At 38.7% G+C, this 25,503-nt stretch overlaps 1 protein-coding gene across 1 annotated transcript; it reads left to right on the top strand.

The window, feature by feature from the left end:
• The first annotated feature begins 295 nt into the window (after positions 1-295).
• On the top strand, positions 296-19,573 carry LOC119657200 (alanine--glyoxylate aminotransferase 2-like). Its single transcript, XM_038064006.1, has 5 exons — positions 296-612; positions 5,241-5,359; positions 13,741-13,975; positions 18,097-18,190; positions 18,250-19,573. The coding sequence occupies exons 1-5, from the start codon at positions 533-535 to the stop codon at positions 19,168-19,170; spliced, it is 1,449 nt and encodes a 482-aa protein (XP_037919934.1). The 5' UTR covers positions 296-532; the 3' UTR covers positions 19,171-19,573.
• Positions 19,574-25,503: the final 5,930 nt, after the last annotated feature.

Below are 25,503 nucleotides of genomic sequence, written 5' to 3'. Positions count from 1 at the left end.
GTGAAGGGGTGAAAGGATCCTCTTCTGAAAGATATGATAAACTTGCAAGGGGTGAAAAGCCTTGTAAGCATTTTCCAAGCACATGCTTGCTACAATTTTCCGCACTCAGTCGCCGCTTTTGTTTACGAAAGAAGCTTTCTGTTATCAGGGTTCGGGGCGGCATGCTTTTCATCGACACATATCGCTAAACTCGGGGGGGAAAAAAGATTTTCATTCATACTCACGTGTACGTGCCTATGTGTGGGTGCCAAGCTCACAGATAAATAGGGAAAGCGTCGTGGAGCTCGTTGTCAGACGACGTTGTGCATCAATCCGAGCTACTTCTAGCTCTGAGTGATATCTTTAGAGTGATTTTCCTTAGTTATTTTTGAGATTGTTAGTAATTTTTCTTGAAATCTGCGTGTCATTGCTCCCGCGAATTTTTGATTGTTTTTATTTTTGTTCAATCGGAAAAGTCTTGAGGTTTCGTAAAGTTTTACAATAACATTCCGGAAGAGCTATAAATCGTTGTTAAAAACTGAAAATAGACAAGATGCCGTTTGCTGAGACTATCGACATCAAGGAGCAGATGAGTAAGGTGGAGACAATCAAACTGAGGAATCGACATGTTGGGTAAGTACTTGAAGGATATTTTCTTGTAAAGGACTCTTTTTGAGTTTATTGTGAGGGCGTCCTTTTTATATGTATCTAGTCGACCTTGGCTTGGGGGTCTTGTCCTTGGCCATCAAGTCGATAATTGATGGTACGTCAATAGTTTATGGGAATTTTGCCAAAAGTGTGATCTGTGACGAATTTGTGATGAGTGCCAGGAAGCCGATTACTTGTTGGCTTGCGTTGAAAGAAGTTTATATGAATTAAAGCTACAACGGCAGAAGATCGTTGTTGCCAAGTGCAGTCAGACTGTCTCCTTTTTTGTGTTCAGATATGTTCAAGATGTATTTTCCTTTAGATGCTGACTTTCACTGAGAATTATTTACTGTAGCAAGGATTTTGGCTAGTTTTCGATACATTCTTTGTAATGCCTCAAAAACAAATTTACCGAAAATGAGGATTGTTAGACTTTTTTGAGAACAACTTGTTAGTTTCAACAAAGAAAATGAAATTATCTATCTGAAAACTGTATCAAGATTGTGGTTTGTCTGTTGTTATGAACTGAATTACATCCATGGGGTTAATCAGCGTATCATATTCACGCTAATATCATAAAGTGTTGTCTGGAAAATAACCACGACTGGTTGATTGTTTGCCACTTGATTCCACTTATACATAATTTGTTTATTTAGCAAAACCCTCGCTTATTGCCTAGCAACATAAAACATTGAAGCAATGTTCTTGCGAGAATTGCTACTCACGTGATAGTAACATGCACCAGATTTTCTGCAATTGCATTTTCTGCATTGCCATAAAAATACCTTGAATTATTATTTATCTACGCAAGCACTTTTCTTGGACTTTAACAAGTAATTTTCCGTATATTGCTTAGAGACAAATGATTTTTGGCTCATATCCCAAGTGCGTCTCATCAAGGAAGTGAGGTGTCATTGGAGACATTTGCGTTAATTGTAAATTGCGAAAATGAAAATAAGAAAGGACGTCTTTTGGATGGCAATTTTGAGTGATATTTACCACGAGGGATTTTCCATTGTTGTCTGGAGCACGTTGGAAAAATACCGATGCAGAGATAATTTTGATTTGTGATCAGATGTAAGGTTTTCCCTTCATTCAGCTGATCTAATGAAATTTGGATTGCACAAGGCCTGGGACTTGATGTGCATACCCCATGAACTCAGTACATCTTATCAGCCTGCAGCCCTGTACGTGCAATTGAACCCCAATTGCTGTTTGCTGAAAAATTAAATACGAGTATACATATCTGCGTCACAGACGAGAGTCAATTGAATGCTTCCGATTTCATGTGCATATCAAATTTTATTGCACAATTGGCTTGTCAAGTAATCTGGGATCAAGTACAATTCGTTAACTTCAAGATGTCTCGTATTTTAAGTGTATTAGATAAGATAACATATTACCTCTTTGTACCGTGTGTTTCCTTGTCAATTAAATTAATTGGATCATGCATGACCTCAGTTTCAAGGAACTTTACAATCATCTTATCACGTTGATAGGATGATGGCCAGAGTTTGGAAAGGAAATATTGTTTCAATGAACCTAACTCATAAATTTTGGAATGTCTGTGTTAATTGATTTCAATATAATCGATATATATTGGGTTGACATATTAGCTGGTCTTGCCCTTCAACGATTTGAAATTGAATCACTCTCTAGTAGTATTTCATCGTGTATGGGGTTGATTTCAAATGGTACTCAACATGGGATCTTAGAGTTAAGCCTGAGCTGAACTAGTTCTGAAAAATTTAAATCAAATGCCTGAACCTGGGGATTTGATTTCTGTTCCAGTAGTTTTAAGGGAAGGCCGTGTTACATCTACAGTGTTTGATATGGAATCAAACCTTAATCCTTCTTTCTTCTTCATCTTTAAGTTTAATGATTCCTTTTGTAAGATTTGTCTTGGGATCATAAGATGAGAGGCGGGGTTCCAATTCTGAGGACCATGGCGGTTACGACCATTGCTCAGGAAGTTTTCCTTACTTTATTGGGGAGAACGTTTCTGTACTTGAGATACACCTTCTTCGTTGCTAGAGATGAAAAAATGAGGAATGGCTTCAAGAAAACTTATGAATTCCAAAGAGAAAAGGCGAAGGGAGAATTGACCCACATTGGGCGTCGTTTATAGAAAGGATCCCTTCGAAGGCTGGAAGAAGCTGATTTATGTTGAAAACTGTTAGTTAGGTATTGGTTGGCAGTATTTATTATGTCTTTCATTCACGGTGCTCCAGCTTTATCGAGTGTTCAGGGATTTAATATCTCTTCCATTCGCTCTGGAGTTTCCTTCACACTACGTCAAAGTCAAACTCATAGTGAAATTTTATTTTCTTCTTGAGGTATAATTGGGGCAGCAAAAGTCAAGAAAAGCCGCTTCGGCCTTTCCGAGTTGACTTTGCATAAGGCAGGTGTGCATGGATGATAAATTTTATAGGACTTTAGACGAAGGACGCAATCAACTTCAGATACGTTTTTGGTTTTCAGAGATGTAGTCCTTCCTTGGGTTCAGTGAATACACTCCAGGAGAGTATTCAATATTTAGAATTTTTCTCGATTTTCAACTCATTCAGGGGCCACTTGAAGCACTGAAGTTGGTAATAGATAGTAAGCTTTGTTGGAAATCGGTTACGAAAACTGATTTTTAACGATGTCTCGGCGGGCTTCAGTTGAGCACAGTTTATTGGATGAATAGAAAATAGCGTAGCGGTCGTAGTATCATTCTGAGATCCAAGCTCATCTTGTAGGTGTCACATCTATTGATTTTTTTAACTCGAAGTTTACAAGAAGTGGTCCCTTTTATTTGGCACCCAAATTCACCATATGTGTACATATATTGAATTCCTTAATTTGAAATTCATTTGAATTGATCGAAGAGCGAGAGCCCTTGTAACTTCATGATCGTCATCAACGGCGCAACAACCGGTATCCGGTCTAGGCCTGTCTTAGTAAGAAACTCCAGACAACCCGGTTTTGCGCCGAGGTCCACCAATTCGATATCCTTAAAAGCTGTTTGGTGTCCTGACCTACGCTATCATTCCATCTCAGGCAGGGTCTGCCTCATCTTCTTTTTCTTGTAACTCCCCCTCCTAAAATATTGTGATGACTTACTTTAACGCTACCTTCACTGTTGTTGGCTATTGTAGGGCATTAAAAAACCGAATTTCCCGAATTTCAATTATTCAAAGATAATGAGTGATAGCTTTGAGGAGCAAAAGCCCGGAGAACGGTTTGGGGTTTGGACGTCTGAAAGACGGTAAAGCGGCCGCAAAATAGAAGAAACTTTTGGAAAACTTTAAATTCTGGTATCCATGTAAAACTAAAGGGAAAAGGAGCTAAAATCGTGACCATTAGTTTTGACGAAAAAAAAACGTGGAAAACAGTGTACAAAATGAAGGTATATTTTGGAAAACTTAATTCTTATCTCTGTTAATATTGAGAATTCAAGGAAAAAGAGCGAAATTCATGATCACTTGTTTTGAGGGAAATCCGAACGTGCATCCCGCCACAATTGAAAATGATGATGGGTGGCCTCCTTTTCAAAGTTCACCACGAGGAGGAATACTGAAAAAAAAATCTCAGAATACTTTTTTATTGAAAAAGTTCGAAGTGTTGTCTTTGGTACTCTCATTCATCTACTTCCTCTCTCCATTGGTCAGCGCACAGAGAATTTTCTCTACTTAGTTTGCATTATTTGTTTTTTTGTATGAGAAAGGAAGAATTTGTGTTGCCCTTTCTGCCTGTTTCAGTAAAACCTCAGTCCTTTCTAGGTAGTTCAACCATACTTTTTTGTAAATTGATAGTACTCAGAGTCGTCTATTTTATTAGTCAAATTGGTGTCAATTTTGAGCAAGCCATTTTCATTTTCTCCATCCAGAGTACCTGTTCGATTTTTTTCTTTAGTCGTGATATTTTGGCCCACCTTAGAGCCGCTCAAAAATTAAATTGGCTCATGGTGGCTCACTTCAGAATGTTTCATTGAGAGAAACTTAGCTACTTTATCTTAATTGGAATATGATGGTGGTCCATTTTTCAAAAGTAATCCCCAAATTTTAATTTAGTTTGCTCGTTCTACTGATTCGAGGCTTTAATTTCGTTTGTGGAAGATTTGAAATAAAATATATTTGATGAAGCTTTTCATCAAACGGCTTTATATTGTTTTTCATTGTTTTTTGGTTAAATATTGGGAGAGTCCTGAGTCTGCATCGATTTGATGATGGACCGGACTAATGGAAAAAAATTCTCTTTTATTTCTTTGGGTCTACATACCCCTCTTTTTTTGGCTTACTAGCTTAGTACATGAGAATATAAAGAGCAGTTCCTTCAGAAGTGCTTTTCTCTGTACCGAAAATATGCGGGGGATGCTTTGTTATGCAATGCCTAAATGAGCCTTGCATGTCTGAACCCTATAGAAATCCTTAAAGCAATTTATAAACAGAGGCTCCGATCATTAAGAAGGGAAAAGCTACTCTGCGGGTGTAGTTTTAAAATAACAATTTTAAAGAAACCTGTTTTAAAATTTAGTCAATATTATATTTATTCTTAGTAATATGAGAATATTCATAAAAAAAATTGTATTTGTCAATAATTAACAAAGAAATATTTCTTTAATTTTTCAGGAAATCATGTCAACTTTTTTATAAATCGGATCCTTTGAAAATAGTCCGAGGACAAGGTCAATATATGTTTGATGAGACTGGTACCAGATATTTGGATTGCATCAATAATGTAGCCCATGGTAAGGAGGAATTTATTTAAAATTATAATAGGCAAATGAAAAATATCAATTAAATATTATAGTTTAAATCAGGGCTCAGTTTTGATTATTTATTTAACTTAATAATCGTACTTTATAAGTACAGTAGTTGCAAATACCATTTTCTATTGGGAGCCATTTAGTTATACAGTGAAATAAGGGAGGTGGATGGCTTCTATTGATGAACAAGACCAGGAAAATGTCAAAAATATCATTGGGGTAATGGTATCTTATAGTGAAGTTATCGATTCGCTGGGGTTATTTTTTCGGGAGAAGAGCCGAATTGTTTCAATTCTCTTTTTCTGTTACCGAATTATCTGTACTAACGAAGTACTGGACTAACTGAAATGAAAAACATCGAGGGACTAACGGCGTCGCCTAGCAACCTGTTAGAAGCTATCTACCAAAAGAAGTTCTCTTGTTACGCAATGGTCCAAAGTTTCATTTAAAATGAAAATAGATGGGCATGGTTACATAGAAACAAACAATGTATTTCACGAACATGTTGTTTGCTCCATCATATGATGATGAAAACAACTGGTTCCCGAAATACGTTAGTAGCAAACTAAGACACTTTTAAAAAAATGGTTTGCTTCTAATTCTCAAAGATGGAATTTTTAGTTGGAAAATATGAAAGATCATCGCAAAAATTAGATTAAAAATGTTTCTAAGCTTCATTACATCAACATTCTAATATTCCCAGTCACAACTTATTTAAAAATTCACAAAAAAAAATCACCTATGCGTACCATAAATTCATTATCATCACTTTCTCCCGGTGACCGATGAATCTTATTTCTATTTTAAAATAACATATGTAGATCGCAAACGAAGTCACATGACACTCATCCACTTGAAATTTGTCTGGAGGATCTGTCTCAGTTTTTTCCTCATTTTTAGCGTTTTCAACAGACTCATTGCAATTATTCAGAGACATTTGTGATAAAACCATGCCCTAACATGATTTTGACACGAGCCAGACATAATCCAATTACAAAATCTACAAAAACCCTGATAAGTGTAATTATTGCGGCGACAGTGTTTTAAAACATCAGTCACATGGGGGCAATTTTTCGTGAATGCGTTGTGGAAAATTAGAATTTACCCTTGTTCAGATTACACTTTGAATTTTTATCACGTAATTTATGGCTAGCTCATGTCTTGCTTCCAGTCACTTAGGATTAATTGGAATATTATTTAAAAAAATAAAAACAATATCAGACTTTATGCCAGGAAAAAAGTCCGATTAAGGCACTTTTTGAGTAACACGGATATGATGAACTTTGAATGTATGAATGATTTTGATTGACCCTAAAAAAGTCGAAAGTTAATTGATTGTTTGAATTAAGACGCCACTTGATAACTTTCCATTACAATATTATATGCTTAATCAATTTTACGCCGTAGTTTTGAATTTAATTGTTTGATTTTGAATCGTTATCGTTTGTTGAAATAAAAAACTTTTTAGTATTCGTTATAGTTTGATAATAGAAAATGAGTTTGCCTTTCTTCATTTAACCACGTGAATTGATCGTGAATTATGAATAGCATTTGCTTGATAATCAATGATACTTCATTTCCGCTTAAAGACGCGAATGAGCCCTTCGCTGTTAATAAATCTAATAAATAATTATTGCTTATATCAGAATTTTAATTAGATAGTGATGCTTGCATTCGAAATAAGATTTTTTACTTTAGATTGGTCTTTCGTAACAATATAATACCATCGTATCATAAAATGTGGCATGTGTTCGTTTTATTATTATTATTAACATCACGTTTCATATTTAAAGTCACTCCATAATTCTGAAGTAATTATAGAAAACTGTAAGATTGCTGATGTATCTAATACCAGTCATTGATAGATAGATAGGTGCCGCGGAGTTTTTCAGAAACGGTTTCTAAGCCCACATGAAAGCTTTCGTTGTACCATGAGTGCTTAAATGGGTACTTGTGTTTTTCACTACTCTTACTTTAATATGAGATCCTCAATTGGACTCCTAAACCGACATAGGAACTTATAATGATAAATAGGATAACAGAATATCGAAATATGGTGCCTGTGGGGCAGCTTCATATATGCCACATCCAACTTACTTGACAACGCTTCGAAAAATAGTCAAGAAATTGCAGAGAATATCTTACGCGGCCAGTGAATGCTCTGATTTTTCGCTGAATTTAGAGGGAGGAGATGCAGATTACCAAATATCTAACCCTGATGTTACGATTAGAGATGGGTAGGTGATGTATGTTGTTACAAATGTGATATCACTTTAGAGTGTAATATTACATTAACATCACCGAACATGATCCGAATATCACCAAAAATCACAACTCGCTTAACGTTGCAGCATTACATCACCACGGTATAGAAGTGATGATGATATTACTCTTCTAATAAGTAATAAGTAATATTTTCTAATGTGTGCCGATGTTACGACTGTAATATGTAATGTTGGTGATTTAGCATCGCATTTACGATTAGGGTAATGAGATATTACTTTGCTCAAAGAGATTTGATACGACACCACCTACTAAGGTGATTTTCCATGCATCTCTAGTTAGAATGGTCGAGACGTTTACATTATTTTGGTAAAGGAATATATGAAAAATATTTCGTGAATATCGAAAATAAGATAAGATGGGTGATTTTATATATAATGTTAGACGCTCTCAAAAAATTGAAGTCCTGTGAAACATGGATTATGAAAGAATAACTATTCATATTTGGTTGTCTTAATTTTACAATTTTAGCAGGTATTATTTTCTAATGCCATTGTTGACCCCACAAACTTTAGGAAAGGGCTTTGTAGTTAGATTTTTACAACTTTATGCAAGTATGTTCCTACAAAAGGGAATGGATCCAATCAGTTCTTCTTTGCCAATCAGTCTATTTTCTACTTCAGGCTTAAATTTTTGCGAAAGGCCACCAACAACTAGACCCTGAAAAGATTTTAATTTCAAAGATCCTGGGTGTGAATCAATGTTGGTTGAAACTTGCTTCATGAATGAGTGGATTTTTGCTGAATGTTGCTTATCATATTGTTTTACGTAAGAGTATTCCATGCTCAGCCGAGGAATAAACTCCTAATAGATCAGGGAACTTCTCGCGTCAGTTCCCTTTTTTAACTCGCAGATAGTCTCCATACGGCCCATACAGGACTATAATTTTGTATAGTTCACATTTTTTTGGGTTAAGCCTTTATGTCCCTAATTCATTCTTTCCCTGTTTCTGTGCTATTCTCGTTTGCTACGATTTTTTCGTATTTTTTATTGATGCGCTTTATCGACCAGAATACCTACCGGATTCATCCTTGCAATAATGCATGCTGCGTCAATAATATTGCTTTACTGCATGCTCGGGGTGGCCTGATTCTGAAATCCTGACTGGTTCCGCGTATAAATGATCCGGATTTCGTTATATAGAATTACCACATGCCCGATGTGTTTGTTGGGTGGACTGTGACTACTTTTCTTTTTGTAAGCTGTTTGTGATAGGAAGTCCTAGACTATCTAGTTACTCGGATATTATCTTGAAGACTGGACATTTGGTTCTACTAGTTATATGATTATAATCGCGATTCTGACTTTGTTGGATGGAAAGCATGAGGGTCCTCATTATAGTCTTTGATCAGATGATTTTCAGTTCATATCTTAGTTATCATATAGCCTTTTGTCATGGGCTGAAGATGATTCACTTCAACCACTTCTGCAAAGGTATATTTCCTTGTGCAGCAGTACCTATCCAATGTTACTTTTACCCACTGAAAATACGATGCGTTGTCAGCGTCCTATCCCGTCTTCTCGTTATCTTGATGATTTACTCTAGGACGATCTCTAAAAATTGCTATATTTCCTCCCAACTTAACCCCCCAGTTTTAACTAGATGCTTGTATCTGGCAGCGACTAGTAGGCACCTTATGCGGACAGTATTTGCTTACTACCTATTTCACATCAGATTACCACTGTGCTTTTTTCAGAGAAGAGCCTGCTTTGATCCTTCGTAGAATGCTAGTGTAGGAAGTGCCTCCTTTGCTGTCGTCAATATTGAGCGATCTTACGATTTGCATTTTGGATTCCCCTCTTAGTTTCTCTCTGATTTTATTCAAATATGTATTGGGCTTAGATCCTTCTGAATGTCAGGACTTTCGACTGGAATATTAGGCAAATCTGGGTATCGCCTGGGTTACTTGATTCTTTTGTTTGGAGTAGTGGATTGAGGCCTGTGCGGCTTCAATCTTTCAACTATAGGATGAGCGCGTGGTCAACTTCTCCATTGTGGTTGAATTGGTTTCTGTTTTGGAGAGATTGTCGTGCTTGAGCTGGGTTATTTGGCCTTTTTATGGGAGATGTTCGAGAGAGTAGCAAATTTCTTTGAAAAAGGGTTTTTCTTTAACCACATCATCACTTTATTCTATACTAGTTACTTGCCTTACAATTAGATCTTCTGCAGGGACTATGTAGCCAGTTATTGTAGCATTGAAGTCACCTGATGTTTGCTTGCTTGCTTGCTCACCGTGACGCAGAAACTGACTATCCTAATTACTGCATCATCACCTTGGATGGTTTTTATATTTGGCTTTCCTTTTTCATTCCTATGCCCAACAAAGAGTTGTTATTTAAGGGCGTTACAGCTCACATTTTGTGAACACGGGAAAATGGGAGTGAAGTTCGATAGGAGTTTTTTAGGTGATTTGTTTTTAGACGTGCATTCCCGGTTTTTGGATGGTTATGCAGCAGATTACCTCCTTGGTGTTTTCTGAGCTATCGTGGCAGCTAATTGCTCTATGTGAGGCATAGATTTACATCCTTATGATATAAGTCTATTTCTTTGTGATTAATAGGAAAAAAAGGGGGGAGTATAGTTCGGTAATAACGTTGTAAATGGCTTTTTCGGGTGTAGATGCTCCGTTTTTGAGTGGTTTCGCAGTGTGGGTTCCGAAGCTCGCCAGGAAAAAAGGTTTCCCTCTATTTGGGACGAATAAGTTTCTGGCTGTTTTCTTATGTACTCTTGTGATATCAGGCCATTTCTTTGTGATTAACAGAAGGGAATGGGAGCGTGGTACGGTGAAAAGTTTGTAGACGGCTTCTTCAGGGGTGAATTCAGATGTTTACCTCTATTCGAATCAAACAAGTTGCCTTCAAGGGGGAAATAGAGAGTGACTTCCGGGTCTTCTCTGTGGGTAGATTTGAACTCTTATGACATCACGCCATTTCTTTGTGAGTGCTATTTGAGGTATGACCAGAATTTGTAGTGAATAGACACTCTTGTGATATTTTCTGAAAACTTTGTGATGGGTTAGTCTCCTCTGGAAGGCAAGTTGAGAATCTCTTCTGAGTTAGAACCAGGTCAGCAAGAGGGCCTGGGAGCGGGGGGGTTGTGAGGGAATTGACTTTCACCGAAACTTTCTCGAGGGCGCGGAATAAAAATTCTAATGAAAAAAGATGAGGTATTGTTTTCATCTTGGGCCCGGATTTTCTTCAAGGATGCCATTTCTAGCTCTCCAAGTAGTGTGCAGGACAACTGTTCCTATAAAACCCATTGAATTATCCACAAATTTTGATTTATATTTAACAAGACATATTTTGTCAAATTTAACTTTTCTAGTGTGTCGAAAAATCTGCTGATCATTTCTCTGCCTAAGCTAATTATAATCAATTTGATAACTGCCTTGTTCAGACCTAAGGTTGGCTGAAGTAATTTTTTGTCTATTTTAAGATTGAAGGAGTCCTAAGTCTCCAATCACTTGACGGTGGACTTCGTGGGTTCGGGAGATACTTTCTCATTCTTTTTGGTACTCGGTTCCATCTTTTTGCGTTATGCACCCATAAAAAGGCTAATGGTTTCATCCCATAGGGCAAGAATGAAACCCTCAGGGGTCCGTGCACCAAAAACAAAAAAAATGAGAAAAAGTTGGTCTGCTCCGTCATCAAGTTTGGATGGGGACTCAAAACCCTCTCAATCCTTAAAAAACCATGTCCTTTATTTTAAATGATGTTAGAGACCTAGACCTGAAAACCTGAAAAGCCTGTGTCTTTCAGCAGTTGGTGGAAATTTGAAACCCGGGCGTCATTCCCAACTAATGTTACATCAAATAAGGGAATGTCGCTTTTCTTCTATTGGCCATTTCACTGGTCGTAGGAACAAGACGAGATAGCACCTTAGGAGTCTTAAGGTTCCAAGGAAACTGAACGTAGGGAAACATTTTCAATTCTATGGAATTTCTATAAGTATCGACTTATCAACTCGACATTTTTGTGCACTATTGACACTATAGAAGCGATGTCTTCTTTCATGAATAATTAAAGGTTGCTAACAACAAAAGTACAGTACGTCAATCTCAGTATCTATAAATCATTGTTACCTTGTGCTTATTTATCTGAACATTTAGTGACTTCAAGTTGATTTTCTAATATTTTATGCCACTTCATCATAGATAGCGTTTGATTACTAATGCTGAAATCGGTAATTCTTGTTACCAACTACGGACGACAATTGTCACCTCCAATTAAAAGAACAATAGCAAGCGCAACGTATCATAACCTTCGCGCTCGATAGTGTAGCAATCGTGCATATCACAATCAGATCTTATGAGTGTTTGATAGCATTTTCTAAGCCTCCATAAGTATGAATTTCCTCTCGTAATTAACGGCCTTATAAAATGATATCAGGCAAAGCCATTTGTACGATGCGTGCACGGGACACGTGATCGCCAGTTTACACTTCAATTTAGCGCCTTGGCTCAATTCAAACCAGGGGCTTACGTCAAAACAAGCCTTTCGCAATATGCACACTCCCTGGATCATCCATATGAAAATTGCCATCTCATCTTATGTTGCCAGCATTACTCAGAGTGCCAACCGGAGTGACTCGGCTAATCTTGTTAGCATCATCTGAACATTTCACAGATTTCAAGTACGTTTGCCTTGCGTACGACCGTTCTATTTTTGATTGCATTATTAATAAAATACGCTTTTGTACTCAAATAATGGCTACCGTGATCAGTGGAATTATTTTAAGACATATGTCTGAGATAAGCCAGCAGAGACGCTATTTAAATAGGAAATGAGGCGTGTTATCGCTGAACCCATATCGAAGTGGGTCATTTTACTTTTGATCAGGCACTTTGGAAAATTTTCCTAGGCCTGGTATGGGGAAGGAATGACCTTTTCCAGAGTGATGACTCTTCTGAATGGCGTCTTATCAGGGCTGTTATTGTCTTACTGAAGACGTCTTGGCGGATGACGCTTATCGTACATCATAATAACCAGTCACGATTCTTGCTTCTGCTGGAGGCATGACTATGTATGTTTTCCTGACATGCTGAGCTAGCACTAGTCGCCCTGGCCTGGCGTCTTTCCATCACGTGAATTCCATGTGCGGGTCCAAACGTGCAGAAGATAACGACTAATCAATGCATGAATATGAACCAGCAACTTGTTATCAGCTGACTTTTTTTGCCGGAAAAGATGTTTTTCAAACACGCCCATAGTAATATTGGACGACTTGTTTTCAAAAGTATAGTGTTTGCTGACGGGGCCCCATTTGTGTTTCGTTGTAAACTACATATTTGCCTTTGCGGTCTGGGGAGCACGTTTATTTTGAATGAATGCATAATTGCGGCAACGAGACTTATAATTGGAGCAACCTTTCGTGCGGAAGACCTTGTAGAAACATTTCGATGATTTATAGGTTGGTTACTGGTAATACTCGTTACTTGCACGATAAGGGTTGTTTTTCAAGTCTATTTTCAGAAGAGGCTGTGATTTGCTCAAGTACATTGTCCCTGATTTCGTTATCGCATGTTTTTGAATTAGGCACTGAATTTCTGAAAATCTGTTCATACAAGTGTCTATTTACGATGGGTAGAGCGTTTCATCAGCAAATAGTATGTGGGTCACATGCACGTATCAGCACGAGATTTCGTTCGAGACGGGCGACCAGGCGATTAAAACGTTTCCAGTGTTCCTCATTTGGCTTTATCTCTATGGAAAACTCCCCATGACAATATATGATTGCATTTCTCTATAGGAAATAAAGTATAATCAGCAAATTGAAACAATAGCGTCTTGAGGAATGTTTATTGCTATATTTATACACTTGCTTGTGAGTAAACAATTAACTATTAATTGTGCAATTTTTCCTTTGGGGTACTTGTTTGCTATCGGTCTATTTACAGAAGTTCTTCAAAAGAATTCTAAATAGAGCTTGATATTTGCAATTGAGGGCACTTGCTTAACACATGAATTGTTATAGTATAGTTAGGGGTTAGTTGATAGGAAGAGGCTTTTACAATGTTGCAATTGATTATTTTCCAATGAAGTACCAATCATAATAGCATTTGATTTTCTTTCTTTTCTAGTGGGTCATTGTCATCCCAGAGTTGTTCAAGCCGGCGCCGAGCAAATGGCCACCCTTTCAACCAACAATAGATTTCTGCACGATGAATTGGTACGGTGTGCGCAGACTTTGGCTGATAAAATGCCCGGGAATTTGTCGGTGTGTTTCTTAGTTAATTCTGGTTCGGAGGCTAATGATTTGGCACTGAGATTGGCTAAGACTCATACGAAGCAAAAGGATGTCATCACTTTAGACCAGTAAGTATCAATTCGATCATTAAGTGTGTTTTTATTAATAATTTATCCATGAACTAGTCTAAAATCCTGTGTTTGGGTAATTACTTGTCTGGATAAAAAATAGTTAAGGATAAGCTTAATGAGCTCTCGCCTTGACTCCTGGTATCCTCTACTGTCAGAGCGAAAATCTGAAAATTGGACTTCCAGATGATGATTGATTTCGCACAAACTGATTTTTATTGGTTCTGGTAACGACCTACCAGGTATGCCATCGACAGGTAGAAGCTAACAACCGGGTAGCTTCCATCACCGATGACATAAAGGGAAGCCCTATGCAGCTTGGGGAAGGCACGAGCGGAATGCCATTCCATTTTTCTAGAAATGATTCCAGGAATTCTCTAAACTTTTGACTGGTTCAGATGTCTATAGCCTTTTCGTCGTCGCATCTACTAAAACCAACACTATCTTTTCCTTTTTCTTTTTCCTAATGCAAAAAGTTACCTTGTGAGAGAGGATGTGTTCTAAAGACCACTGTTTCCGTTCTGACTATAGCATCACCTTTATTGCATCGCATAACCTGTTCTTCTTTATAACAAGGCAATAGGGGAAATCATCAAACTTCACTTGAAATGTCAGGTGAATAGTTTGTTTCGCTGTGTCATCGCTAAATCCTCGCTCAATGCGGGGAATCGGCGTTTTGGTCTAAAGGACCTTTTACAGATAGTTATTCTTATATCGTTACTGCCACTTTTTAAGCCACTTATTTCGTATCATCCTTTAATATATTGAACTTTTTGTCGGTGGACCCATTGTCTTTTCCTCATACAGATAGTGGCCTTCATTCGTCCGTCCATTAGGATCATTCGGGCAAGAAGCCATACTGTCTGTGTGTTTATCCTGAAGATGTGCAACACATTTTTAGTATTTTACAGACGACTACGGTTTCGTTTAGGGCAATTTCAAACAAAAATTATTTCAGCTTCGGCCGGCTTAGACCAGAAATATTAGGCTGTTTTTTCTATGGATATAATTCGTACTGATGCCTGGTTTTCAGATCGAAATGAGGGAATGAACCACATCGGTCACGCTGCACCCAGGGCAGAGGCAGTGTTTTATGAGTTGCCTCAGCCCTGGGCGAAACCGTAGGCGTCAGTAAAGCTCATGGACCAGAAAAGTGAGATGCGGTCTCTCCCTAAATGATCCAGTCGGCCATCAAGTGGAAGGCGGAATCAGGGCTCTCTCAATTCTAAACAAAAATGTTTAGTGTTACTTAGTGACAGAGGTTGCAGTAGAGCGCCGAAGCGGTAGGTGTTATCGGGGACTTATCCTCAAAATAGTTCATTTTTAGAGCAGGATGATCGATTGTGGCTGTTGTCATGGAGGTTTTGAATGTCGTGAGGTGAGCTGAGCTGCATAGTCGTCGATCTTGATTCCACCTCGTAATGCTTGATGCCAGAAACGCCTTTAAATTCGTAAGATGGATAGATATGCTAGGCCGGGCTATCTTCTGCGGATATCTAGGGTAAAAGGCCGCTTATTCCATAGGAAAATGGAGATCACGTTGGGAGTAGCAAGGGGATAGTCTACTAAGGCTTAATATGCTAGAAGAGGTTGCATCTGCAGATGATGTTGCACCACTGGTTGCTGGACGCACTTTTGAAAGGGTGCAAAGGCCATTGAAGCGTTACCCGTCGCTGATGGATGACTGATCATGGTTTCGGCTTTGTGTTGAAGAAAAAATGAAGTAATCATCCCGACACTGCATCCTATGTTGATTATAGAGCCATAGCAAATGGCAAAACCACTTACACGCATAAAGGACAATCAAGGGTGATGCGTGCTCATAAAAAATGGCAACATGCACTAAATGAGTGATAGTCCTTTGACAAAGTGGGTCAAGAGACAAATGTACCACGCGGATCATTGGCAGTTTGGGTCCTTGCTTAAGTCGAAGTACGGTGATACATATGTCTTGACTTAGTTTTTAAGCGAGCGTGGAGGTTTCCAGTCTTACCCGCACAAGGTTGTTAAAGCACATTTCTTTGATTGTGTGTTCTGTTATGCGGTGGTGGACGACGTCGATCACGTCCTATCTCTTCTATAAGATGGGAAGGGATTAGTTAGGAAATTTACGTACTCACAAGAGAGCTCTGTTTTTCTTCCTGTTGGTAAAAGGATTTCTTTGAATTCAAGGCCGCCTAGGACCGAGGAGATTGGAAGGCCTAGCCCGAAGTAACGTGTCAATCGGTTTAGTTGGCAATCCGACGGCTTATCATTGCGGGAGTTCAACATTCAGTGCGTAAACGAATTCACTTAAGTTATCCAAAACAAAAACGAAAGGTGATAAATTAAGCTTCTCTCCATATAAATGGATGAAATTTAATCCACTGTAAGACTGCCGCGGTTTTTTGTTTCACTGCACTCAGCTACGTTTTTATATAGTTGAGAGTTTTGTTGGTGTACACCACAACAACTTCAGGATGTTTCATTCGTAATTGATTGCTACTGTGGACCCTTTCGGCAAGGGAAAAACAAGAATTCTTTTACGGTATGTCCCACAGAAGAGGGCTCACCATAGAGCCCCCTAGGAACACTAAGGTGAGGATATACATACATTTCTTATCGCTCTCTAACCAAAGGTTGTTTCCGGAGAGGTAACTCTGGATTAACTTAGACAAATAACTAGTGACACAAGTATATGGAGTTCCTGGTGATGATGCTGTCTCTTCCGGCTCTTTAATCACTTTCGGCAAAAAACAGTTCCTTTTACCAAGTCGATTTTAAACATGCAAAATTAACTTATCAGGTTTCGTCTTGATAGTAATATTTAAACCTGAAAATTTTTTATCGCCATAAATTCCGCATACAGGGAGAGAAGTACCATTACTATATTAAGAAGGGCATTCAATTTTTGCATAACAGCTTTGACTATGTTTGGAAGAAATTCAAATTTGTCTCAAAGTTTTTTAGAGCATTCCGGTTTGTATGACTACCTTGCGAGCTACCTGCTTCTCGCGTGAGTTCAACTTCTTTCCGGTTCATTGGCAAAGCTAATGTTGCAGCATTCATGTCAAAACGCTACTTTCAAGACAACCTCTTGTCTCCATTTTTCAGTTTAAGTGCCTACATCAATTTTCTTGCCTTGAGTGCCTGATTCGATTCACGTTTTCTTTGAAGTTAATCAGTTCCAAATCCGATTTAACCCCTCGAAGAATGTTCGCAAATGTCACATGTCACACTTCTGGAGACAACGATTAATTCAGGACATACTTTCTTTTTTCCAGTCTAGTTGGGGTTATTGCCTACCCAAGGTGACCAAAGAGGGGCTTCCCCATAAGGCTTGTTTCTTTGCTCCTGAAAGTGGTATTCCCGGAAAAGACATACTTCTCTTGAACACTTATTTCTCCAGACTATCAGCGAGGCTCATCAGTCGGGGGGTTTCGAAAACTGGGAACCTCCTTGCCCACTCCGAAAAGCTGGTGGTCATGGGGTTGGAGCTTCAGTTTAATTGTTCTTTTCTACTTAATTTTGGTTCTTTGCTCCTCATAGTAACTTTGATCTACGAGCCAAAGGTATGAAAACACCGGAAGACGAGGCTCAGGGCGAAAATAATATGGACTTAGGGGTAAAATTATGCAGGCCATTTTTTCCTTGAAATGACCATTTCAACTCTCGAAAAATTTCTGGGCCCAGAGGAATTCCCTCCATGCATTCATTAATTCCCCCTTGCTGCATTTTTTATGAAAATTTGGTTGGATCTTGATTCTTCACAATCTATGACTGGTGCCACAAAAATCAAAGCTCGATTCTGAGGAGGATTTCGCAAGAGGAAACTAGTGGGGAGTGTCAGGAACCATAAGAAACAGTATATCCAATTATATAAGCATAAGACAATGGTGGGTTCTTACCCAGTTTTCAGAGACTTAGTAATTTAAAATATCCTGAGTTATCTTGGTTGCATCCCTTTCTTTGAAAGCGTTAGTGATAGCCCTTTTCGAGTTTCCGAGTTTTTGCTAGCTATCTCTACAGGAAATCGGAAAGGTTGAAAACCTCCTGAAAGTTTATATGATTTAATTTTAAATTGTCTACGATATGTAGCATATATCATATTTCAAATTTAAAACAAATTACTTTCTTTTCAGCGCGTACCATGGTCATTTGTCGTCCGTTATGGATATTTCTCCCTACAAATTCAATCAACCAGGAGGTGAACCAAAGCCGGATCATGTGCATGTGGTAAGTTTATTAATCCTCCTGCCAAAGGAGTAAGGATATAATTTCCACCTTTATTTCAGGCTGCACCACCGGATGTTTACCGCGGCAAGTACAACAAGTTCAACACTAAAGGCCAAGATCTGGGAAAACTATACGCCCAAGAAGTGACCGATATCATTCAAAAACTTCGCGAACAAGGAAAAGGAGTTTCTGCTTTTATTGCAGAGAGTCTACAGAGCTGTGGTGGTCAGATTATTCCACCCGATGGTTATCTCCAGACGGTCTATGATGAAGTCAGAAAGGCTGGAGGAGTTTGTATTGCTGACGAAGTACAAGTTGGATTCGGTCGTGTAGGAAGCCATTATTGGGCTTTCGATATGTTGGGAGTTGTTCCAGATATTGTTACAGTAGCCAAGCCTATGGGCAACGGACATCCAGTTGGTGCTGTTGTTACCACACCTGAAATTGCTGAGAGCTTTGCCGCCACTGGGGTTTCGTACTTCAACACTTATGGAGGAAACCCAGTCTCCTGTGCTATTGCCAATGCAGTGATGCAAGTGATTGAAGATGAACATTTGCAGGAGAATGCCCTGAAGGTTGGTAATTATCTCCTGAAGGAATGCACGGATATGATTTACGAATTCGATTGTGTTGGAGATGTTCGAGGCAGTGGTCTGTTTTTGGGCATAGAATTGGTAAAGGGTGGCGATAAACGTCAACCAGCTACTGAGGAGGCTCATTGGGTAGTAAATCGAATGAAGGATGTCCACAAGATTCTTGTGAGTTCAGATGGACCCAATGATAACGTTATTAAACTAAAGCCACCGATGGTGTTTAATATCGAAAATGCTGAGGAATTTTTGTTGGGATTCAGGGAGTGCCTGTCGTTGTTGCAGAAACAAGGCAGCCGTGCCAACGGTGTCACACAGACAAGCATTATTTGCAATTTACCGTCGAGTAAAATTCATGAAAAACAAGACCATCTTATTAAGTCGGTTTGATACTATCTACCGTGATCTCAAATATAATTTTTTAGCCTATTTTTTACACTTAAGGGAATTAGCTTAAAATTTATGAATTTTATCTAGAATATACGTTATAGTATAAAAAGTGTTAGGTTAGTATTTAAGCAATTTTATTATTTTTTCCTAAAAAATTATATCGATTTGTATTGAGGCGTTTATGCAAATATTGTAACCTGTTTTAAAAGCTAAAGAAAAAAAAAGATGTTAAGAATTGTCACAATTCTCTCAGTATCTTGACTTTAAAATAACTCAGCTATTTATATCTATTCAATTCTGTTCAGAAATAAGCGAATTTCTTTCGAATGTTTCTAGATCTTACTCAAAAGTAATATTATGTATTGTAAAAGCGTGTAATTTACACTAACTATCTTTACCTGCATCGTGTATTTTTTATATACTTTATTTCAGTGATCCCGATAAGCAGCAAGTGCTCAATTATTCACAAATTGTCTCCACAAGTTTTGTGTACAAGTCAAAGTTATTTGGAAGGTAAGTGTCGTTATTATTGGTATAAACAAAATAATGTAGGGTTAGAGGTCGCAACTAAATGAGCTTACGTTGGAGGTATTGTCGATAGATGGGTTAACAGATCAGGTCTAGAAAAAAATGAGAATGTGCAAGATAGGGGTGTCTAATAGGAAAGAAGCATTTTATTTTAGATAGCATCTTTGGGATGTCCATGGACTGGGAATACCCTTTGTGGTTAGGATCTTTGTTCTAGACTTTTAGGTTTATTATTTAAGGCTTGCTAGAAAGGTGTACATGGCTTCTTAGGAAGGGGTTAGGAAGGTTACGGTTCGAGGTGCGCTAGTACTATAGACGCTTTAGATATAAGCAGGGAACACGAATTTCAAACACACAAACTAATAAATTTTATCGAATTTTGTTGTCTTACATCAGGTCGCCGTTTACAGGAATTCAACAATGAGTGTGAAAAATAAATACATTTCCAGTGCTATAATGTTTTGAAATTCTTCTAAGAAGTTGCACCGTATTCTCCAAAATATGCGTTTTAACTAACATACCCATCATTTCTCCACATGACGTAAGTGTAAATAATGAATCAAGTTCTTCCAATTCATTCCAAATGGTTTACCAGAAGTAACGAGAGTTTGTGAAAATTTTCAGGGGTGAAAACTTTAAATTAACTCCATATAACTTGGATGTTGTCACCAGAGAATGCAAGAGGAACAGGACCTATACTTATTGGTACCTACTAATCGCTGAAATTGGATTTAATCTGGAGAACTCAAAAAATTAGACTAGAGGAGCATTTTCTAGGAATTTCAAGAAAAAGTTTGTATATACCACAATTATTTTTCAGGGGGGAGGGTTTTATATCGGTTATTGTGCCGGCCTAAAGGTGAGTATTGTGACTACATCAGGTTAACCACTAACCTAATAGTTTAGTGGTAGGGATGCTAAGCTTGAAAACCTAAAGCCGCAGTTCAAACCTCACTGTTGACAGAGGGATTTGACTACAGGTTGCATCTCATTTATCAGTTGACCCAGCTGTGAGTGAGTACCTGACTCAAATCAAGGCAGTAATCCCGGGCGAGAGCAGTGCCAATAACATTGTCTCCTATTGAATCTGATTAGTCTCGAAACTTTTTTTAACACATTTCAAGACCTGGGTTCAAGTTATATTGTTGCGCCCTCGATTATTATGATTTTTACCAAGTTAACAACTTGGGGGTTGTGGGTTCGAATTTTGCTAAAACGTGGTATCCAATGTTTGAAATGAATCCAATATACCGCTACTTTTCTTTCCATCCCATCAACTACTATATGAGATCGGACACATGGAACCCCAGGACGAAAGGAATTATTTGGAAAAACCGCCTCGAGAGAAAGGAAATAGAGAAGAGGCTCCGTGTTTCCATTATACTTAGGAGCAGAGGAGAGACATTGGAAGGGTTTTTAGTAAAGCCTTAATTCCGCCCAAGTCGGTCCCAAGCCCGATTATAAAAGGAAGAGGGAGGCTTAACTAAGGATATGTAAGTACATTACCTTTGCAATGTGATACCATAATTTGCAGTTCTTCGTCTGTATAATACCACCTTTTGATCTTATCTCTTTTATCAAATTAAAATAATAAACAAGTTAAATATTGGATTGGGGAAAAAGAAATGTCGTATTTGTGATTGAAATTTGAGGCTTTATTTAACATAATTAGAATTATTCGATTGAAGTCAAATATGCGCCGTTTTGTTCGCAAACTTGTTGCCATTTAAAGGGCATTATCCCCCTCCTTATTTGCAAACAACTCAGACAGCCTGTTTTCGTAAGACTCTTTTGAGGCCAACTTAGTAGCACCAAGAGCGTTTTGCATGGGCCAGAAAAGATGGTAATCACTTGTTGTCCGGTCCGAACTATGCGGTTAGTGCGATAGGACATCCCATCCGAGCTCCCGTAGCTTCTGGCGGGTCATCAAAAATGTGTGAGGCCGAGTGTTGTCCTGGTGGAACACAACACCATTCCTATTGACAAATTCTGGCCGCTTCTGGTCAATCGCCTGTTTCAAACGGTCGAGTTGCTCACAGTGGAGGACTGAACTGAAGGTCTGGCTGAGGGTCTGGCCATAGTTGAACAGCTCATACTGGATGATTCCCTTCCAATCCCATCAAACAGTCAGCAAAACCTTCCTGGCGTCAATCTGGGCTTCCATCACGATCTTTTTCGCTCGATCCTTGATCTTTTTCGTACGTGACCCACTTTTCATCACCTGTCACCATCCGCTTCAAAAATGGGGCGAATTCCTTCCGTTTCAGCTGTGCATCGCAAGCGTTGATTCGGTCCAAGAGATTTTTTTGCGTCAACTCGTGTGGCTCCCAAACATCTAGCTTTTTTTGGAATCCAATCTTCTGCAAATGGTTCCAAACGGTTTTATGGTCTATACCCAGTTCCTGGCCAATCGAGCAAATGTTCACATGCCGGTCTACTTGGATGATTTCGACGATTTTATCGGTTTCTACGACGATTGGCCTACCAGTACGAGGTGTATCTTCGACATCCACTACACCAGAAGGACATCGATCGAACCAACGCCGTGCTGTGCGAATCGTTACAGTATGGGGCCTATAAACTTCTCAAATTTTTTTGGCCGTCTTTGTTGCATTTTTACCTCTCACGTAGTAAAAGCGTAAAATATGACGAATTTCTTGCTTGGTGGACTCTATCTTTGACGCGCTATAACTTGAGACTGAAACGTACGATCACAACACTGTCAAAGAGGCACTTGTAGCACAGATTGTCGCCTTCAAATCGCCATATAGAATGACCCGATGCGATAAGTACAACACAAGATATGTTTAAGTGTCGCCATCTATGGACAAAATACGACATTTCTTTTTCCCCAATCCAATATTTGCTTGTCCTTTTAGTAGCTGTAGGGCATTTACAGTCTCTCTCCCCCCTTTGTTGCTTGTTTATTTTTCCTATTTGATTTTCAATGAGACTGTGCGTCAGTTTCTTTATTTATGTTGTTATTAGCACCTAAATGGGGCATAACGCGTGGACGCCTACTCGGTATCGTAGGCGATTTAATTATGTGTAGCTGTTATGTAGCTCTGTTCAGGACTTTTCGTTCTCCTCCACTGCTTAATGCCATGTGTTTCTAGAGTATTTCTTCCCATCACAGTTTATGCTGTGCAAAGGTCGACAGTAGGAGGACAGCGCAAAAACGAACACAAACACCAACGAGGAACCCCGAGATCGAAATGTCAACGCTTAACTACTTCGGCCATGGCATCATCACTCTTAACTAATTTATCTAGTATATAAAAATGTATGTTGGCACATATGTATATCCGTTTGAGATTTATGGACTCCGAAACCGTGCAACCGATTGCCATGAAAATTAGTTCTACGCTAACTACGTTGCTTTAACTCATCGCTAAATGGCGTTGCAAAGGATAAACGTCTACAACGTTCTACCGATCACCATGAAAATTGCTGTATATATACAATAGATGGCACTGCGTTAGATTAACTTGTAGACCGTTCACTCAATCGCCATGTATTGTATTATGTATTTTGCCATGCAAAACATTTTGGTGCTGTCCCGTTATTATAACTTTCCCCTAGATGGAGCTGCAATGAGTCAACTTATACACCTTTCAACCAGTTGTCATGAAAAATAATGACTGTCATTGGTGGCACATTAAATTCTGAAAATTTTTGAAATTACCATCCAAAAAATCGAACAATGGACGGTCCCCCAGGCGTGCACGGCAAGTGTCAGCCAGTAGAGGTAGTGAAATATCTGAAAAACGGGAAACAGAACGAATTAGAGCCTTTACTTCAAGAGCTGCTGAAATATGAGAAGAATGTGACCCACGCAGGAAATATCACCGAATCAGAGCTTCTATTTCAAGGGCTGCTGAAACATTAAAAAAAGGAGTTACACGATTTGAAAACCTGTCAGTTTGAGCTTCTACTTCGAGAGCTATCGTACGAGTTACAAATTTCGAGCATAGGCGTCTACTTTCAGAATTGTTATATTTCCCGAAGAGCACAAGACCAACGACGTGAAGCTAAACGGTCAAGGCAGGCTAGGTCCGGATTCAAAATCGAGCAGTATTCAATTAAATTATAGACTACGATTACTAAATGCATCGAAAAGTTCTCATTGATCCAATGGCTCTATTGTGCTCACATTTGCGCGCTTGGAAATTTCAGCAACAAATGCTTGGCATGTGTTGTTCCCTGACAAGGTCAATTCCCCACAACCGAGTTATTCAAGAATTCAAACACTGCGGCATATTCGGAAATGCAATTAATGGTTTCGATTCGAGCGAGGAATATGAAAATTTCACACCCACATCCAAAGGGCAAAGAAGGATATGATCAGACTGGTTCAGTTCTTCCAGTACCTGAAACAATCCGCGGGTTTCGCTAATGTGCACAGGCAGAACAAAAATGTCTGCCAGTTTCAGCTGGTATGTGATCATTAATTTTATGGACATTGATAGCAGATCCCGGTGTTGATTAGTTGGAAGGGCCAAGTGTACGAAGATGAAGTTGGAACAACAAACAATGGAATTGTAAACAAAAACGTTACTACACCTAAGTGCCATCGTTGCTGGTTTAAACTACCCTTAGGGTTTTTTTGAGAAGCAGACAGTCATGGCGGCCTATGACCCAAATAGATGTTTATGGAAACCATATAAGTGGAACTCCCCAAGGATGATTCCAACAAAGAACAACTCTATCTTATGACACAGCTGTTGATGTGACAGGAGACGTGAAGCAGAAATAAAATCCGTGGTATCAATACCTCGAAATGCTGCTAAGAATGATTGGTCAACTCACCCACTTCAATATATCAACAGTGGTATAACCACCTCATCCTTGAAGAAATCAAGCACACCGCAAAAATGCCTCGAAATAACAAAGTATCAGGTATGGAAGGGATACGTGTACTACTACTACTGATATCTGTGAATTCTTAAATAGGATTTGGACCCACGAAACTATGCCGGATGATTGGCGCCTAAGTCTGATTTATGATATCTTATTTATAAAATGGGTTTCACCTTGAAATCTATAAAACGGGTATACGGGTTATAAAATGTTTGGCAAAATTATCGATGGAACGCTGGAAGATTTCAAAAACAATATTGTCGGCCAATACCATCCTCCCTGGATAGGAAAGGGAAAGGGTTTCTAAATGAAACAAATATTTAAAAAAATATTCGATAATCAAACTGCATAAAAATAATACCTGATTTTATTGGGTGCCTTGACCAAATTAACCAACCTAAACCTAACTAGTTGGGCTTATCAGAATGATAATGACTAAATTGAGTGTTCATGAAGAATTAGCTAACAAGGGGTTTGGGAGCAGACTCTGGCCTGTAAAGTGGCGATTGACTGCTTTCGGCATTATTGGAAATTGCTTATGGGCACCTTATCTGAAAGATCCAGAACAAATCACTCCAATTAGTGGCTTATGTGGATGATATAAATGTGTTGGTAAAATCAAAACTGAATGCTGAAGGAGCCTTGGACGAGACAGCGAAGAAACTTGGATTAAAAATTAACATAAATAAGGTGATAAGCTTTATATATTTGATTGCATCAATTAAAGCCACTGTACAACTGTGAACTAATTAAACTTTGGAAGCTGCAATGGGCTAGCCACGTTCAATATATGGATGACACGCGGATACCTAAAAGCGTATTCGAAGGGGGAATAGAAGAACAAAAATCGGTTGGTAAACCTCGAAGGTGTTGGACAGATTCTTTTGACGAAGACACTGCATCACTCCTCGGATTTCGAAATTGGAGGGCGCGATTGATGGATCG

This window comes from Hermetia illucens, chromosome 5 (assembly GCF_905115235.1).
Source record: "Hermetia illucens chromosome 5, iHerIll2.2.curated.20191125, whole genome shotgun sequence".
Classification (NCBI taxonomy): domain Eukaryota; kingdom Metazoa; phylum Arthropoda; class Insecta; order Diptera; family Stratiomyidae; genus Hermetia; species Hermetia illucens.
The sequence above is the reverse complement of the archived record's forward strand: the minus strand, read 5'-3'. Positions and strand labels throughout refer to the sequence as shown.

What these genes read in the sequence shown, in the direction of transcription:
- LOC119657200 (XM_038064006.1), top strand. Translation starts at nt 533, where the DNA reads ATGCCGTTTGCTGAGACTATCGACATCAAGGAGCAGATGAGTAAGGTG. An exon ending in CTGAGGAATCGACATGTTGG is followed by an intron (nt 613 to 5,240) that starts GTAAGTACTTGA and finishes TTAATTTTTCAG; the next exon opens with GAAATCATGTCAACTTTTTT. An exon ending in AGCCGGATCATGTGCATGTG is followed by an intron (nt 18,191 to 18,249) that starts GTAAGTTTATTA and finishes CCTTTATTTCAG; the next exon opens with GCTGCACCACCGGATGTTTA.